This window comes from Lipomyces tetrasporus, assembly GCF_029532465.1.
Source record: "Lipomyces tetrasporus strain NRRL Y-64009 chromosome Unknown POJ06scaffold_1, whole genome shotgun sequence".
Lineage (NCBI taxonomy): Eukaryota > Fungi > Ascomycota > Lipomycetes > Lipomycetales > Lipomycetaceae > Lipomyces > Lipomyces tetrasporus.
In genome coordinates this window covers 2,187,772-2,204,493 of record NW_026611596.1, presented here as the reverse complement: position 1 = coordinate 2,204,493, position 16,722 = coordinate 2,187,772, and the positions used below count along the sequence as shown (strand labels likewise).

The 16,722-nt window shown below is 47.7% G+C and overlaps 7 protein-coding genes across 7 annotated transcripts; 4 read left to right on the top strand and 3 right to left on the bottom strand.

The window, feature by feature from the left end:
• Positions 1-17: 17 nt before the first annotated feature.
• Positions 18-1,954, top strand: POJ06DRAFT_243990 (WD40-repeat-containing domain protein). The gene is made up of 3 exons (XM_056186429.1): positions 18-229; positions 291-494; positions 551-1,954. The coding sequence occupies exons 1-3, from the start codon at positions 122-124 to the stop codon at positions 1,853-1,855; spliced, it is 1,617 nt and encodes a 538-aa protein (XP_056047684.1). The 5' UTR covers positions 18-121; the 3' UTR covers positions 1,856-1,954.
• POJ06DRAFT_243988 (uncharacterized protein) lies at positions 1,955-3,677 on the bottom strand. Its single transcript, XM_056186428.1, has 5 exons — positions 3,338-3,677; positions 2,788-3,285; positions 2,584-2,732; positions 2,344-2,520; positions 1,955-2,283 (listed from the first exon to the last, which is right to left on the bottom strand). Exons 1-5 carry the CDS (start codon positions 3,525-3,527, stop codon positions 2,068-2,070), a joined length of 1,230 nt encoding a protein of 409 aa, XP_056047683.1. The 5' UTR covers positions 3,528-3,677; the 3' UTR covers positions 1,955-2,067.
• Positions 3,678-3,902: 225 nt separating this feature from the next.
• On the bottom strand, positions 3,903-5,909 carry POJ06DRAFT_243981 (Alg9-like mannosyltransferase family-domain-containing protein). Its single transcript, XM_056186427.1, has 2 exons — positions 5,091-5,909; positions 3,903-5,037 (listed from the first exon to the last, which is right to left on the bottom strand). Exons 1-2 carry the CDS (start codon positions 5,562-5,564, stop codon positions 4,168-4,170), a joined length of 1,344 nt encoding a protein of 447 aa, XP_056047682.1. The 5' UTR covers positions 5,565-5,909; the 3' UTR covers positions 3,903-4,167.
• Positions 5,910-6,292: 383 nt separating this feature from the next.
• Positions 6,293-9,554, top strand: POJ06DRAFT_15853 (Gar1/Naf1 RNA binding region-domain-containing protein). Its single transcript, XM_056184699.1, has 2 exons — positions 6,293-7,447; positions 7,503-9,554. The coding sequence occupies exons 1-2, from the start codon at positions 6,500-6,502 to the stop codon at positions 9,321-9,323; spliced, it is 2,769 nt and encodes a 922-aa protein (XP_056047681.1). The 5' UTR covers positions 6,293-6,499; the 3' UTR covers positions 9,324-9,554.
• Positions 9,555-9,724: 170 nt separating this feature from the next.
• On the top strand, positions 9,725-10,503 carry POJ06DRAFT_279720 (uncharacterized protein; the record flags this gene model as incomplete). Its single annotated transcript, XM_056189836.1, has 2 exons — positions 9,725-9,746; positions 9,809-10,503. 2 exons carry the CDS (start codon positions 9,725-9,727, stop codon positions 10,501-10,503), a joined length of 717 nt encoding a protein of 238 aa, XP_056047680.1.
• Positions 10,504-11,205: 702 nt separating this feature from the next.
• On the top strand, positions 11,206-11,883 carry POJ06DRAFT_235188 (mitochondrial inner membrane translocase subunit Tim17/Tim22/Tim23/peroxisomal protein PMP24; the record flags this gene model as incomplete). Its single annotated transcript, XM_056185820.1, has 4 exons — positions 11,206-11,277; positions 11,372-11,425; positions 11,447-11,788; positions 11,845-11,883. The coding sequence occupies 4 exons, from the start codon at positions 11,206-11,208 to the stop codon at positions 11,881-11,883; spliced, it is 507 nt and encodes a 168-aa protein (XP_056047679.1).
• A 452-nt stretch (positions 11,884-12,335) lies between these two features.
• POJ06DRAFT_191162 (EPSP synthase-domain-containing protein) lies at positions 12,336-16,276 on the bottom strand (the record flags this gene model as incomplete). The annotated part of the gene is made up of 2 exons (XM_056184832.1): positions 12,336-15,638; positions 15,686-16,276. The coding sequence occupies 2 exons, from the start codon at positions 16,274-16,276 to the stop codon at positions 12,336-12,338; spliced, it is 3,894 nt and encodes a 1,297-aa protein (XP_056047678.1).
• Positions 16,277-16,722: the final 446 nt, after the last annotated feature.

The following is a 16,722-nucleotide window of genomic DNA, read 5'->3' as shown; positions in this document are numbered from 1 at the left end:
GCAACGAAAGTTTTGTGAAAACTCTTAGAACTCATCAAATCAAACCTGACCAAATCCGACTGTACCCTATCACGACTTAGACGCCTTACTTTACTTAGATTACTTGGATAGTAAGCGAAATATGTCTGTGGTTAAATCGTCAGAACATGTAAGGCTGCCGGGGGCTGGAACGACAAATGCTGGTTCAGATATGTTCGGATCGATATATAGCAGGTCTACGACAAATAAGGTATTTTCATTTGCATGTGCATTTAAGAGATGAGACAGACAACATTAACAATAAGAAATAGAATGTTAGAGTTAAGGACCGAAAGCTGCGAGCAAACATCAAACGGACAGATCAAAAGTACAAAGATGCGATTCGCGCAGCCAAATCCACAGAACTTCTACTGCAAGAGGACGCGGGTTTCTTAGAAGCCGAGGGCATGGAAAAGACATACAAGTTTTCTCAGACTGAATTGAAGAAGCATGTTGACGTTACAACCGCCAGTAAAGTATGAATTTCGATGGTGGATTAAGAGTATTATCATCGATCTGACACCACGAATAGGGATTTGAACTTAAACTCGAGCATTTTGGTCCGTATGAAATCGACTACACTCGAAACGGCAGAAAATTACTATTAGGCGGGCGAAAAGGACATGTCGCGGCATTTGATTTCCGAGAAGGCACTCTTGATACTGAGTTACACATCAACGAGACAATTCGTGACGTTAAATACCTACATAACGATCAGTACTTTGCAGTAGCTCAGAAGAAATATGTTTACATTTACGACAAGTCTGGTACTGAACTTCACTGCCTAAAGAAGCATATTGAAGTCACGAATATGGAATTTCTGCCGTATCACTTCTTGCTTGCAACTGTCGGTAATGCTGGCTGGTTGAAGTATCAGGATGTGTCTACCGGCGATCAAGTCTGTGAGCTTCGAACAAAGATGGGACCAACAACTTCATTGGCACAGAATCAGTACAACGCTATCATTCATCTTGGACACACGAACGGGACGGTCTCTCTGTGGGCCCCAAACACCTCCACCCCTCTTGTCCGGATATTGTCGCACAAGGGACCTGTTCGAGCAATCTCAGTTGATCGAGGCGGACACTACATGGCAACAGCTGGTGCCGATGGACAGTTAAAGATTTGGGACGTCCGAATGTACAGAGAAGTTCACGCATATTATACGCCTACACCGTCGACAGCATTGGATATTAGTGATCGAGGGCTTTTGGCTGTTAGTTGGGGACCGCATGTCACTATTTGGAAAGATGCTTTGCGAACGAAACAAAAATCCCCGTATATGACGCATTTAAATCCCGGAGCTACTGTCAACGACGTACGTTTTTGTCCGTTCGACGATCTTCTTGGGTTTGGCCACGACGAGGGGTTCACGAGTTTAATTGTGCCAGGCGCAGGCGAGCCGAACTTCGATGCATTGGAGGTGAATCCTTATGAGACTCTTCAGCAGCGGCGAGAAGGCGAAGTTCATGGCTTGCTCAACAAGTTGAAGCCAGAGATGATTGCATTGGACCCTAATTTCATCGGCAACGTTGATCCTCGTGCTCCTGAGGAACGACGACAGGCTCTGGTTCTGGAGACTACAGACGAAACCGATAAGAAGGTCGGTAAGGCTGATGCTAAGCTGCAGCCGAAGGCCAAGATGAGAGGAAAGAATTCTGCTCTTCGGAAGTATCTGCGAAAGAAATCGAAGAATGTTATTGACGAGCGGAAGTTACGCGTTGAGGTTGCTTTGGAGAGGGAGAAGAAAATGCGCCAGGATAATTTGAAGAGGCGGAAAGGATTGCCAGTCGAAGAGCGAAAACTTGGTCCTGCGCTAGCGCGGTTTGGAAAGTAGTCGTAGTGATGGGTCATAAAAATTCACTAGTCTTGTATTGACTCGAATGGTTAGGAAAAGCATTTAAGATTGCATTGTGGTATGGTAATGTATGATAGGTTTTTGTGTATATTCAAAAAGTCTAAATTAATACCGATCCCGAAAATGACCAAAGGTTTATTCCAATCCAGCATTAGAAACTCCAGAATAGCTCCGAAAGATCACATTATCTACTAAAACGGATATTGGCTTGGCTCTTTCTCCAAGGATAGACCGGCTTCTACTTGTTTCTTGTGCTGTTCGTCTAAGTACTCAAGAACGATTTTATCAAACTTTCGCTTTCCTTTATACAGAGCAACATCATCGCTCCAAGCTCTGATACCGTCAGCAAGGCGACCAGGCACGTATGGCTCTTTTGCCAGCTCGGTAATCGGTACGAAGTACGTGCGCTATCAGGTAAAATTAATACAAAAACTGAAAGATGGAGACAACAAGAGCGCGATACTTACAATTGTGAACACAACACCACCAGATTTAGGAAGTCGTCGAAGTGATTGTCTCTCGGACCGGAAGTGCATCTTGGTAATATCGTGGGCATGCTCAGCAGCATCCCATCCGATATCATCATTATCCTCAGGTCCAATGGCTCTGGACCATCCCAAGTCGTCGTCGGTTTGAAGAAAATACTGCTAAGTTAGCATGCAGTCTCGAGACTACAATCTCGGAGTTAAATATATGCGTTTGCTTACGTTGTTCCTTACGACAGGCTTGTCGACTCGCATTCGGACAAAGAATCGCTCCATTGATACTTGCAACTTCTCCTTGAATTGAGGGACATCACCTGATGTGTGGATCTCAGATAGAGGCATTCCGAACTTATCAGCTAATCTCCAGAATCCTAGTGAAATGATTTAGTGCACGTCAGCATTGATATTCATAGCACCGATAGATACCTGCCAATAATATACAAGCCGACTTCAAGTAATACTGCCCATCTTCACCTGGCATCATGATGGCAAGATCATCCTGAACTAGCTTCGCGGCAATTTCCATAGGATCAACGTTATCCTTTAACGGCCGCTCAGCAATATTAAAACTTTCCCCGGTAACCAAGTTGTCGATTCCGACATCCGTGCGCTTGAACAGGGTCGGGTACCGTGCAGGTAGCCATTCCCTGAACTCTTCCAGGAGTTCCATAGCCGCATCATACGCTTCAGGTGCCGTCATCACGAGCTTTTCCCTTCTTTCAGCCAGGCGTTCGCATTTGCGCTTATGATATTTCAAGAATTCGTTATCGAGCTCAATCCACTCTTGCCAGTTCATATTTCGGATACCCATGGTGACATGATAATTATGTTTGAACGGACGGTATGGAAGAGGCTTGGTGTCCTTGATGTCCCAGTTTGGATACTGTTCGGGAGCAGGAGTCTTGAAATCTACTGGGGTCCATACTATAATCGAGAGTTATTCTCAAATCCACGAGACCAATATGAGACGACATACTTTCAGACTTTTCCACCCCTTTCATTTTGAGAGTCTCTTGAGCGGTAGCAAGATTTCGCGGCGCAGAAAAATAGAATTTTAATGAGAAACGCGATATCTGCAGCAGGACGATCAAGGCGAGACCAACGACCAGGAATTCATTAGGCATGATGGCCTTGAGATAGTCTGCAGCTTCTGTAATGACACCCATTTGGTCGTTATCGCACTCAGTGTGTCGAGGCCGGAACTCAGGTAATTATAATACCTGAAAAGCTATGGAAGAAACAGATCGTCTAAGTTCAGCGAAATATGGGACGGAGAGCTTCTTTAACGCGAATGGAGCAGCCTGTCTACTACTCGGATCGACGTGTCTGCATGGTCCTGAAGGCATCTTTTACCCCGATTAGGATAAATTAGCGAGCGGGCGGGAATGCGGCTCAGCTCTTAGAATTGGCTGGCACGAACTAACGATGGATCTCCCGATATCAGGGATCTCTTTTCCGTTTTTGGTAAATTTGGTTTATCCCCGACGTGAACGCCACATTTAAATCCACAAAGCACCACTTACTTGACTACGGTGAAAAGCCGTCGGAAGCACAGTCAAAATTCGATATTGTGATTTTCTATATATCATCGTTCCAGTACCAGGCTCCCATCCCAGATGATCGTTCATGTACGAGACATAATACATTTAGTGTTATATCTATTCGCGTAATTTTCTTTTCATTGTCAACACATAGCTAAGAACGTGCCTGTGGTCGTATGACAAGACTTATGTACCAAAACGCAACCACCTTTGTCCCTAATTACCAAGCAACAGTATATACACATTATGCAATTTCAATCGGCTCTTATTTTCTTCTTTTCAATAAGCAATAGGACGTCCATTCACGATGGAAGTACGTCGCTTCGGCTGGAATCATCATCTCAACAAAGTCAGGCAGTTTAATAACTCGTGCCAAGAGAGTGCTACGATCGCTATCCAAGAATGGTGCACATCGGACAATCTCCCAATTCTCAACATCAGTAATAAACTGTTTTTCAAATGTTCCTTCTTGGCCTGACGTAGTAAAGTTGGAGTCGACAAGGTAATCGCATTCGTCCACTCTCACGTAGAAGCTCATTTCTTCTCGATTTTCATTGTTGAGCCCCTCCGGAATCAACGAGGCTCCCTCATACCAGCTGACGCCTTCTGCAAATTCTGTAGGTAGCATTCCATTGAAATCGCTTTTAATGAATTTCAATCGCATATTTTTTGGAAGGAAGTAGGACGATGGAAATCGGTACCACTCTCTACCTACGCACACGTTCAATGGAGGATCTGACATATCGGAAACAGCAGTGACGTTGAATAAATTACCGTATACCTCCAAAGGAGCGTAGTAGAATGAATGCAGTGCCATAATCCTCGAACACCAGAGCGCTAATGTGCTCAATAGCAATAGAGTCTGCGCGGAAGAAGTCCAATCAGCAATGACAGATTTCGGAAGGCCAATTCTTCCCAAGCCCGCTTTGTAAATGGCAAGAAAAGAATCAAAGGCTATTGCCGCATTGAGACACAGCAGCGGATAAACGACATAAAAAAATCGCTCTTCTTTGTGCGGTTGAGCAACGAAAATGGCGGTCCATAAGAATAACGGCGAAATGATGCTAAAAATTTTGACGTTGCCAATATAAGAGGATATGATGACCTTTGACGAAGGCAACGTGCTGCCAATAATCTTGACGGCATTAGTTCGTCCTGCCTTGCAAAAGAAAACAAATGTGAACTGACCCACACCAAAATTGAGGAATATGCGAGAACTGCAACAATGTTAAAGTTCAGTGCTAAATTCAAAACATAGTATGTCCATGGTTCAGTGCCGAAAATATTCGGTCCAGTCTCTTGTGTCCCAAAGATGTTATAGAGAACAATGTTGAGTGGAACAATCTGAAGTTTCTTAAATGCAAACGAATCTATGCCCACAACTACTACCACAAGGGCCAAAGAGTACCCAATAGCTTTGAAAATTCCGGATATCATCCGTCGTCGCTGAGGATTCACGAACACCATCCATGCCGTCTGCACAAGAAACGGAATAGCTATTGCCAGTGCGAACGGCCACCCCAGTATCCCACTAATTGCAAACATGAATAGAGCACTTTGAGGGGCGTAGCGAGCGTTGCCATCCAATATACGCGAGAAAGCTAGCATTGTGAAATACATCGAAAACGACGAAGGCAGGAAAGTCACCGACGCGTGAAACATGCCCGCGGCACCAACCGAGAATATGAGAAACAATTTCGCTACCCTCGAAGATATATTCCGCCATATTGAACCGTACAAGTTTACTTCGCAGAACGCACAAAATGACCCGAGAACTGCCCGTACCGCAAAAAAGAGATTGGCCTGTATAACCAATTAGTTGTGCTTCATCGGAGGACAGTCACTGGCCATACCTCCGACGTGCCCAAGAGTCGACATATGTACACTATGACGCTGTGTACGCCAACATAAGCCCAGCTGCGAATAGCATAGACAGGTGAATACTCCCATGTCTCGAGACCAAATCCATGCGTAAGATAATGAGCCGGTTCCCAGTAGTTAAACACTGCATGCCGTCAGATACACAAGTTGACCTTGTCACCCGACGCGCGTCTCGATCAATTCGCGTCGGACTTTATCACTCCAAAGCAGTCGCACCTTCATCGCAGTCTGGAATAATACTGTAATACGCGCATATTGAGCGAATTGCCACCACAATTGCAAATGCAATCGACAGATTTGCTGCTCCCGCAGGTCCGTCTAACCCTGACCTTGGATCGACGTCTTCCTCCTCAACTAGCTCCGAAACAGGCACTGATACCGGCTTTCGATGCTTTGATATGCTTGCTACCACGTCAGTCATGAAGACAGATGAGAACCTGAAAATGCATGGAAGTCAATTGCTGCAACAATGTTGTTGCCAGAGGATGTGCCACAGCGATGGATGAACAAGTAACATTAGGTACGCAGTTATTGTCACGGGCGGCGTAACAGCCGTACTGCAAGTAGAATCTTTTCCTCTCCGATGATGTTTCTGAGGTTTCAACTCATTTGGTGCACAAAATTTTCGGCCTACGTCGGATCAGTTAAGACCTTTGTTATATTGTCTTTTCGATAGTGTTGTAACGCACTTATCTAAGCGAATCCGTCTGGCCATCATGGATGACACTCCCCTGCCCGACTTGTCGGAGGCGGAGGCGCTAGGGTCAATCCAAGAACCCGCTACTCCTGGTCCAATGTCAGCAGCCACAACGGACGAGGTAGGAGATACAATTATTGTAGCGCTTCCGTCCACTATTACGACTACCGACCCACCGACAGAGGCACCCGTTGAGGGCAGAGCCGGCACCGACGTCTTAAACACGACACTGGCTGCGCCCGCCGCATCTGAACGGCAAGGTGGCGCCGAAGGAGATTCGATTCGAGTAGAATCTGAGACTCATTCTGTAGTAGTGCCGTTCACGATTGAAGATGATATGCCCTCGACTACGGATGTGACGAAGGAGGCGAATGAGTCCGCAGAAGCAGATGAAACTGTTGCCCCTGCCATGTCGAGTTTCGAGGTGGCGTTAATGAATCCTGACGCATCAGTACGATACGAGTCCGATGAAGAGGACAGTGGCCAAACAAGTCAGGAAGTAGCGGGCGACGATGTTGACTTGGCCCGGGTCCCACATCCTTTTGTGATTGACGAGCCAGAAGCAGAGAGCGCCCCTGCGACCACCAACGGCAGTGCGGTGCCTGTGGGCGCGGATGCTAAGAGCGGCACAGACGAGGGTGAGATAGAGGAGTCTACATCGGAGTCCGAGTCGAGCTCGGAGGACGGGGACAGCGCTGTACCTGCTGCTTCAGCTCGGCCAGATCCAGATGATATGGACGACGAAGATGTGAATACTGGACCATTGCGCACGAAGAATGAGGTCGTGGACGCGCCTGTTAAGCCCATTGATGTGGATATTTCGCCAACAGAGCGTATTGAGAAACTAGGTGTTATTGAGCGTGTTGTTGGCAAGACTGTGATTGTGAAAGCTCTCACGTCTGGAGAATACCAAGTCTTAGATCAAGATTCTATTCTTGTGTTTGGTGATCGAAGCCTATTTGGAAGGGTACGACAGTGTTGCGAGGACGGTATTGCGCATGCGAACTAACTACGGTTAATAGGTATATGAGACTCTGGGCCCTGTTCAGAAGCCAATCTACTCTGTGAAGTTCAACACGGACGCAGAAGCGTCCAATTATCTGTCTCGGATCAACAACGAAGTCTACTACGTGCCTCGTTTTAGCACGTTTGTTTTCACGGCGGAAATCAAAGCTTTGAGGGGCAGCGATGCCAGCAATTGGAACGACGAAGAGGTTGACGAGAATGAGCAAGAGTTCTCGGATGATGAGGCCGAGGCCGAATTCAAACGTCGGCAGAAGGAACTACGCAAGCTGACAGTTCAAGTAAAGGACGATCACTCACCGAGTAAGAATTCAGAAGCGAGTCAGTCTCCGGCGATGCAGAGACAGTTTCAGCGCACTCTTGCTCCGCCCAATACCGAGCCCTATTCGTTCGCGGATTTGGCTGGTCAAGACAACGATTTCTTGGATCAGCTTGCGTCACGTATTCCTGTACCTCGGCAGCCAGCAGACTTGAATGCGGCATTAGTCAATAATAGTGATGATTCTAACGAGGATGCAGATGGTGATTCCGGAAGTGAGGATGGCAATGAAGTAAGGGCTGTCGATGTTCAATCGCAGTCTCCAATTGCAGTTCCTAGAGGTGCCCCTAGAGCTCCGCGAAGCTATGATGATGAACCGTATAAGACTCTCGCGCGGCCGACATCTCTTCTAATGACTCATTTTCAGAAAACGCGGCAAACTGACGAGCCGTTGGCGATGGCGTCACGGCCTGCAGCTGCAGATGTGCTATTTACTGATCGTGACTCCCAGTCTCCAGTGCCTAGCAGTGGGTCTCGTTCGCCTGTAATGTCACGTTCTGGCGACGCTCTGACCAACAGCCAGAAGCGGCGTAGACGCAGGAAGAGGAAAGAGGAGAGAGAGCGTCGTGAGCATGATGACAAGCGATGGGAGGTGGAGAGAATACGTGAGAGAGGTCGGGATAGAGACAGAGCAAATCGACAGAGAAATCGAGAGGAAGAGCTTAGAGCGCGCGAATATCTCCTACAACGTGATGGTAGAGCTGGGCAGGCAACTAATTCCCCAGCACCAAGCAACGCTTCGCCATATCAGCCGTCAGGTCTACCGCAACTTCCGCAGCCTGTGCAGCAGGATCTTAAATCTGCAACCTTTCTGCAGCAATTCCCTAGCCTTAGTCCATATTTCGGTGGACAAACCACTGCACGTCAACAACCGCCACAGTCTCACTATCCGTATGGCCAACAGAACTTCCAGAATATAGCACAAAAGCTCCCACCTGGTGCTCATGTTAATCCGGCCTTTCTCGCCCAGTTTGCCTCTGGCATGTTGGCGCAGCAGCAGCAGCAGCAGCATCAACAAGCACAACAACAACAACAGCAGCTGCCAAGAGCGCCACAACAACAGTACCAGCCTCCGCCTCCAGTTCCACAACAGCCTGATCCACAACAGTCGTATTTAGCTCTTCTGCAGCAGCAACTTCAGCAACAACAGCAGCAAGTCTTACAGCAACAACAAGCTACTCAAGCGCCTCCGCCTCCACCTATTGCAATGCAACCACAGACCCAGTATCAAAATCAGACTCAAGCCCAGTTGCAACAGCAGCTCCAGGCCATCTTGCAACAGATGCAGTCGAACGCGCAGCGTCAGCAGCAGGTGCAACAGCAATCGCTTGCAGCAGCGGTCGCACCACAGCAAGCACCCGTACCGGCACCGCCAAGTTCGGACGATGCATTTGCACGGGCGCAATATCAACTGAATTTGCTAGGAATGCTACAAGGTAATCAAAATCAGAGTCAGGGCCCCCGACCTAATGGCGATCCTCGGGACCCGCGAAATCGATGATTCCGCAGCTCATTAGCTTGTACTATGTCCGTGCGCATCTTATAATACTAGCTATTTTATTTGCTGTAAATAATTGACACTGGAGTTTACATTGTAGCATTGCTGTTGGCATGTGTTTTATGACGCAAGTTATCCCACGCTCGAAATAATTCATCAACTACGATGTATGTGATGGATAAATATCACCCTAACCCTTCCAATTACTCATTTGTGATCGGACATCTCGGGCTCGGAACACCGGCGCCGGCAGGCTTGGTTGCAACTGTTCCCTTATAGACACTCATTCGCAACTCGCTAGCTTATTATCTAGTTTCAGCGAGCCACCATGATGTTCCTCCGATATTATCGCATCACGCGCGCCCTGTGCGAGAATGCCTGGAACTCTAAAATGGTCCAGGTTCATGACTACAATATCGTCGGGAGGTTCATTCGTAAGCGAAATATCACAACGACGCCTCCTTCCAAGACCAACTTATCAGTATCAGCTTCTGACGCGTCTGCAACAGCCAAACGAAACGCTCTCAGCAGTTCCACTGTTTTCGAATCCTACAGACGATTTCACGACAACAAGCCGTATACGACTCAGGCACTGCAAAGTCTGCTGGTCGGTCTTGTAGGTGACTCTCTGTCCCAGCTCCTATTAACACCCGATGAAGAGTACTCACCGTTACGCACCTTCAAAGTCATGGTTACTGGCTCTGTATTATCTCTCCCGACTTTTGCATGGGTTAAGTTCATGGCGAAGAATATTAACCACAGCAACATGATTATTTCAGTTGCCCTTAAGGTCGTTGCCAACCAGCTCTGTTTCGCGCCGTTTTTCTTGTCCTCGTTCTTAACCACTGGCTTCCTTGCTCAAGGCATATTTGACCCGAATGAGATCATAAATCGTTTGAAACAGAGGGTACCGATAGCGTGGATGAATGGCTGCATGTTCTGGCCTAATATTGTCATTCTCAACTTCACTCTCGTGCCGCCTCATTTCCGAGGATTGGTTAATTCTGCTGCGAGCGTTGTTTGGCAAGCGTACCTGTCGTGGCTCACTTTCTCGTCTAAGAACTCAGTGCAGGTTGCGATTGACAAGGAAGTTGCCATCGAACACAAGGTTGGCAATGCAGTTGCGGAAACGTTACACTTAGACCAGGCAACAGCAGCAGCGCGATCTGCGTCCAGGAGGTAAACGCTGCCATTGCACGACATTGTAATTTTGCATATAGAATACAGGACTATAGACTCTAGAGGTTCGCTTGGATTGTTAGGTTGTATTTGTTTGTTTTACCAGTACATGCACAACGGAGTTTTGCATTTTTCGATGGGTTGGTAATTTGGACGATGTATAAACGCATATATACCAGAGTGAGCAAGAAAATCTAGATCTGTTCCTTAGAATATTTATAGAGCATAATAGAACCATTTCAGAGGTAGTGTGATGGCCGGCCTCGGGCGTAGCGCGGGGATGGCGCCTATTTCACATCGGCCCCAAGCCAGCCTGCATCTCAAACAGAGTATTACCTAGGATTGACTCCAGTTGCTCTATAATCGCTATAAAATATCCGGCGTTACTCTACGATCAAGTAGGACGTAGTGTTTGCTATGCCGCTGTCTGGCGTTTCTCCAACATAGGGCATCGCCGCCAAAAATTCGGTCGCGGCGAAAATGCAAAACCTTCAAAAATTTCTTTGCGAGTCTGCGAGGCGACAAAACAATAAGCAGACAGTACAAAAGCCAATCTCTGGCCTCCCACTGCTTTGTACCGGAGGATTCTATTTCGCCTTGGCAGAAGTTCAGAGTCATTCAGAGTCTTAGCAATTTAGCCCAGCTGTGAAATAGACTAATCACCATCTGGCGTGGCGGAACGTATTAGTTAACACGACATCACAATATGGCCGATCACACTAGAGATCCGTGTCCGATCGTTATCGTCAACGATTTTGGCGGTGCATTTTCTATGGGTGTATGTATATTATTGACGCTAAGCCTGGACCATTTATGCTGTCTGTGGCAGGCGGATCGCAATTCTTGGACCGAAACCTGACATCTACTCGTAGGTGATTGGTGGCACTATTTGGCACGGCATTAAAGGATTCAGAAACTCGCCATCTGTATGTTGGTTTACATCCTAGCAACTTACTCTACCAGAAATTGCTAACTGTGCTTTCATTCAGGGAGAGCGACGATCAGGCGCAATTGCCGCGATACGCTCCCGTGCTCCCGTCGTCGGCGGAAACTTCGGTTCATGGGGTGGTGTTTTCTCGATTTTTGACTGCGCGATCAAGGGCATTCGCCGAAAAGAAGATCCATTCAATCCTATATTAGCAGGCTTTTGTACCGGTGGCGCGTTAGCTATGCGCGGGGGGTTCAAGCACGCCCGTAATTCGGCGATTACTTGCGGTTGTTTGTTGGCGGTCTTTGAAGGTGTCGGCATTGCAATGAGTTCATATATGAGCAGGGCGAGCAAACCTCAGGTATGTAATGCGCTCTTTATGGTTCGTTCTGTAGTACATTGTGCTAATTCTTGCAGCTCCCGGATATGGAAGGCGGCGTCCCTCTTGCCGCATAAAAGTACTTCAGGATTTTAAAGTTTAGTTTGGTGCTTACACTTGTGTGCGTGGTGGTTGTATGCTGTTTTGGTAATGTTTCGTTTGCCATTTCGGGTGTTTTGTGCTTCCGCATTTTCACCTACCTTCGCCTGTATTATATTCAATCGCAATCGTACGGTTTCTGACCTCACCCATTTCACCTCAGTATACGACGGGACGACACATGGCGGATCAGCAAGAGTTCGGAATAGTTTATATGTTTTAGTTGAACAGTAAAGATGATACGAGCTATTTAAATAACGAATAAATGTATACATGAAATAATCATGTATTAGATTAATCACCACAACACATTGCGATCCGCCCAGTATACATAGTTTTGCTCTACTCTATAGCAGACCAATGATTTCAAGCACAGCGTTCTTACATAGTACTATAATAAACCACCGACTTCGTCTATTATGCTATCCGTCTACTCCGTATCTCCAATGACTTTCGCTGCCGTCAATATCTCTTCCACCGACAGTTGCCCTGGCGCAGCCTTCGTAGGCAGCAGTGGGTGCGTCACCGGGGTCAATGTTGAATTCAGAACCCTGCTCAACTGTCCCCTTTCACCCATGTTGATTGCAATCAACGGCTTCTCAGTATGCGTTGCTCGGAATTGCTCCAATGCGATATTGTCTTTGCGAGATTCTGCGAACCCTACGAACTTGATGACATCGCACCAGCTGCCTTGAATCGCCTCGTCGTACTTGGTCTGCCATTCCAGTCCGTCCCATTTCCAAGTTCCACTAAAGTCATGATTGGACGCGATCAACTTCGTGAACCCCCGAGATTCAACCACCTTCTGGATCAATCCTGGTGGCCAGCTGAGCTCGACATCAAGATATGCCACTCCTAGCTTCAGAGCAAGAAGCATGAGCTCAAGCGCTTTGTCCACGTCATTGTCGGGGAACTTTCCACCCTGAGAAACGGTTCGAACCGTGAAGAGCAGCGGAATGTCAGTGTATTTCCTTATGAAACCAATCTGCTCCTGAACGAATGTGGAACTTGGTGATTGGGAATGCGGCGCAGGCTGGAGTAGATCAGCCCGTAATTCCAATACGTCACAGCCCTCGGTAACCTTGTCTATATCCAGCATAGCCACTGACACGTCAGGATATGTGAGCGATAAGAAGAATGACTTCGGCTTCGCTAGAATCTCGTCGTGAGTCGTTGATGTGCCCGTAATCGTCTTAAGTAGCCCTCGCAAATTGTGTTTCGCTCGCTCGATATCTTCCTCCTTAGACAATTCGGCGTTGTAGATCATATAATTCGAGCAGTTCACGAACCACTCTTCCCGCCGTTGCCAGACAGCGAAGAAGTCATCGACGTAGGATGGCCTCGTCTTGTCAACCGACAAATACTCAATTATCAGCTTCACGTCTCGGTGCACATGAATGACTATTCCACCATCCGCTATGTACTTCTGCAGAATATCTCGCGCTTCAGGAGACTCGACGATTCCACCTCCACAAGCAAAGGTGTGGCCGAGTGGGCAATTATGAACTACTTCTTGCAGCACAGCCAGCTCAAGTGCTCTAAAACCGTCCCATCCGTCATTCTTAATAATCTCAGGAATGGTGAGTTGCAGTTTTTCTTCTAGATATTGATCAAGATCCTGGAACTTCTGGCCAAGAGCCTCTGCTATCCATCCCCCAACCGACGTCTTGCCAGCCCCCCGCATTCCAATTACCAGAATACTGCGATTATTGTTTGGCTTCAAGATTTTTGGAGCGGTAGCAGTAGAGAGTGGCTCCTCATATCCCACAAGTTTAACACTGAACTTGCGAGCCAACGTGTCCCACCAGCCAGGCCAGGTCTTTTCAACACATTTTTTGTCTTTGACCAAGACAGGGCCAGGAGCAACGGTTGCTAGTAAGCTGAAACTCATAGCAACGCGATGATCGTCGTACGTATGAATGCCTTCGGGTGGCAGAGTCAATTCCGAAGGGGAAAATTTGCCATAGATCTCGATCCCCTCTTTCAGCTCGCCCGCAGACACACCAAAATGCGCAAATTCGTGAACCATCGCCGCTATTCGATTGCACTCTTTCACTCGCTGGTTTGCAATACCTACGATCTGGGTAGGAATTGTGCTTTGAGAACCATCGTGCGCAACAGCAGCTAGAACGCTCGCAGTTAGGAAGGCATCGGTCATAGGTTCCATATCAATCAACTTGAGAGGCTTGAGTTTGCCGTTCGGTGGCCCAGTAACCGTAGTCGCAATATCCGTCTGCTCCACCTCGCAACCCATTGGTGCGAGAACATCAACAGCAAATTTCGCGTCCCCTTGTAGAGAGCTCGAACCGATATTGGGGATAGTGCATGTTGTACCTGTGAGAGCGGCGAATGCAAGAGGGTAAGTGGCAGAACTGGCGTCACTCTCAACGACGTAGTCAACAGGGGCGGTGTATCTAGCCTTCGGAATTTCGTAACTATGCTCCTCGGTAGATGATTTAGTAACCTTAACACCGAAGGAAGCCATCATGGCAATGGTCATATCGATGTATGACTGAGAAACTGGCTTTCCACCGACCAATGCCAGCGTCGTTGGTGATTCCGCATATGGTGCACACATGAGCACGGCAGAGACGTACTGGGATGATACCGTAGCGGCTAATTCGACTCGTCCTCCTTTCAGGTGCTTGCCAGCAGTGATGCGAAGAGGTAAACTACCCACAGATTCCAAATACTCGATACAAGCACTATTACTCCTGAGAGCGTCAACAAGAGGAGCAATTGGTCGCTGCTTCATTCGCGCATTTCCTGTCAGAACTATCGTCTCCGCCTTATTCGATGGCTTTGCAATTGTGGCAACAGCAGCCAGGAAACGAGATGATGTCCCTGAGTTGCCAAGATAAATATCTTCCTTCGACGCAATTAACGCACCGCCACGTCCCTTGACCTCGAGAACATCGTCGTCAGCGCCATCCTTGACCCACGAGAACTCAGCACCAGAGAGCTGAGAAATCGCGGTCATCATGTGCTCGGTGTCGTCCGACCTGAGCAGATTGTGTAGTCTACATGTCCCTGATCCGAGAGCAGCAAGCAGCAATGCCCGGTTGGTAATAGACTTTGACCCGGGTGGAGTAATGGAAACATGCACCTTGGGTGGAAGCGACGTGCCACGAACAACAGCGTCGGGTGACAAAACAAATCTAATATCATCGTCCGCAACAATTGACGCCTTAGGTTCGAAGGTCTTGCCTATAGCAGTCAAAAGAACAATCTTCTTTTTTGCGCCAGCATTCTTTTTGTCCACTGCCATGATCTTGAGAAGCTTATCGACCGGAGTAGGCCGATTGTTCGTACGTTTTCGAATCACAGAATCTGAGACAGAGATAGGTAGACCATACGCGATAAGGATCTTGGTGATACGGGCAACCGCCGAATCTGACAAGAGACCAAGATAACGAGCAAGCTCAGCTTCCTTCACCATACCAATTGCAACACACTCTCCGTGGAGGATTTGCGGAGTCAAAATAGCTTCATACGCATGGCCAATTGAGTGACCAAAGTTGAGCAAGTTGCGGAGGCCGCCTTCGCGTTCGTCGGCAGACACTACGTATGCCTTGACTCGAATCGAGCCGACAACCAATGAGTGCAGCATTTCCTGAATGGACGAAAGGTCCACATGGCCAGTAGTCGGGTCTCGATTGCGAAATGCGGTTAAGAACTCATCCACGTTGTTTTCCAAGCGTTCGAATTCGTTTTCATCCCAAAACGCAGCAGTCTATCCGACGTTAATATGCAACAAGTCACAAAAGTTGTACTACCGACCTTAATGATCTCCGACATCCCATTAATGAACTCGCGCTCCGGAAGCGTCTCCAAAAATGCCAGGTCAACAAAAATTCGTTGTGGTTGCCAGAACGCACCGATCAGGTTCTTGCCATTAGGCGTGTCAATCGCAGTTTTCCCTCCAATTGACGAATCAACCATGGACAGCAACGTAGTTGGGATCTGGATAAATTTGATTCCACGCATAAATGTGGCCGCAACGTAGCCAGCCATGTCGCCAATGACACCACCACCGAGCGCCAGTAATACACTGTCACGGGTACACCGGTTCTCAAGCATCCAGTCTTCGATTGCGGCCTTTGTAGCACGCGACTTTGATTTCTCTCCGGGCAGTACCGTATAGGATATGAATCGTGGCGGTTCGTCATAGGATTTAGTGAGATCTTCGAATGCCTTTACGAATGCGGTGAGATACAGTTTGCCGATGTTGGTGTCAGTGACCAAAACGTAGGTTGAGGAGGCCACGTCTTTCAATACCTCTGCGACCAGTTTTCGTATGAGATCGTAACCCACGACAATCGAGTCGCGGCCAAGTATGGTAACGCGCGTAGGCTCAACTGTAGGAGCCATTGTGTGTGCGCGTCCCGTGTCGTCAGTGTAAGTGGAAGGAAGTAAGAGTGCGGGGGGAGGAGCTAACGACGAGTTGCAATTTGTAGTGTGGGTGGAATAAATTTCAATGCCCGAGGACGGTGTTTGCCCTTCCAGTTCGCCAAGGTGTGACTGATCTTGAAATTAGTCTCGACGCACGTGTTCTCGAGAGTGACAGGGTTGTGTCTGTAGCCAGTCAATCACACAATCTGGTTACCTCGAATGTAGCCCCTGACCTGGACAAAATGCCGTATTAAGGATGCAGCAAGAATTTATATGCGCACAGCCACGTTCATATTGCCAAAAACAGCAGCACGGCGAGTAGACTGCCCAGTTTGAAGTGCTCCGCCTGGCTTGGGACTCGGTCATACCCTTTAGATCTTCGAGCTCGACCTATCAGTAGTCTACTGAATTGCCGAGCACAATAA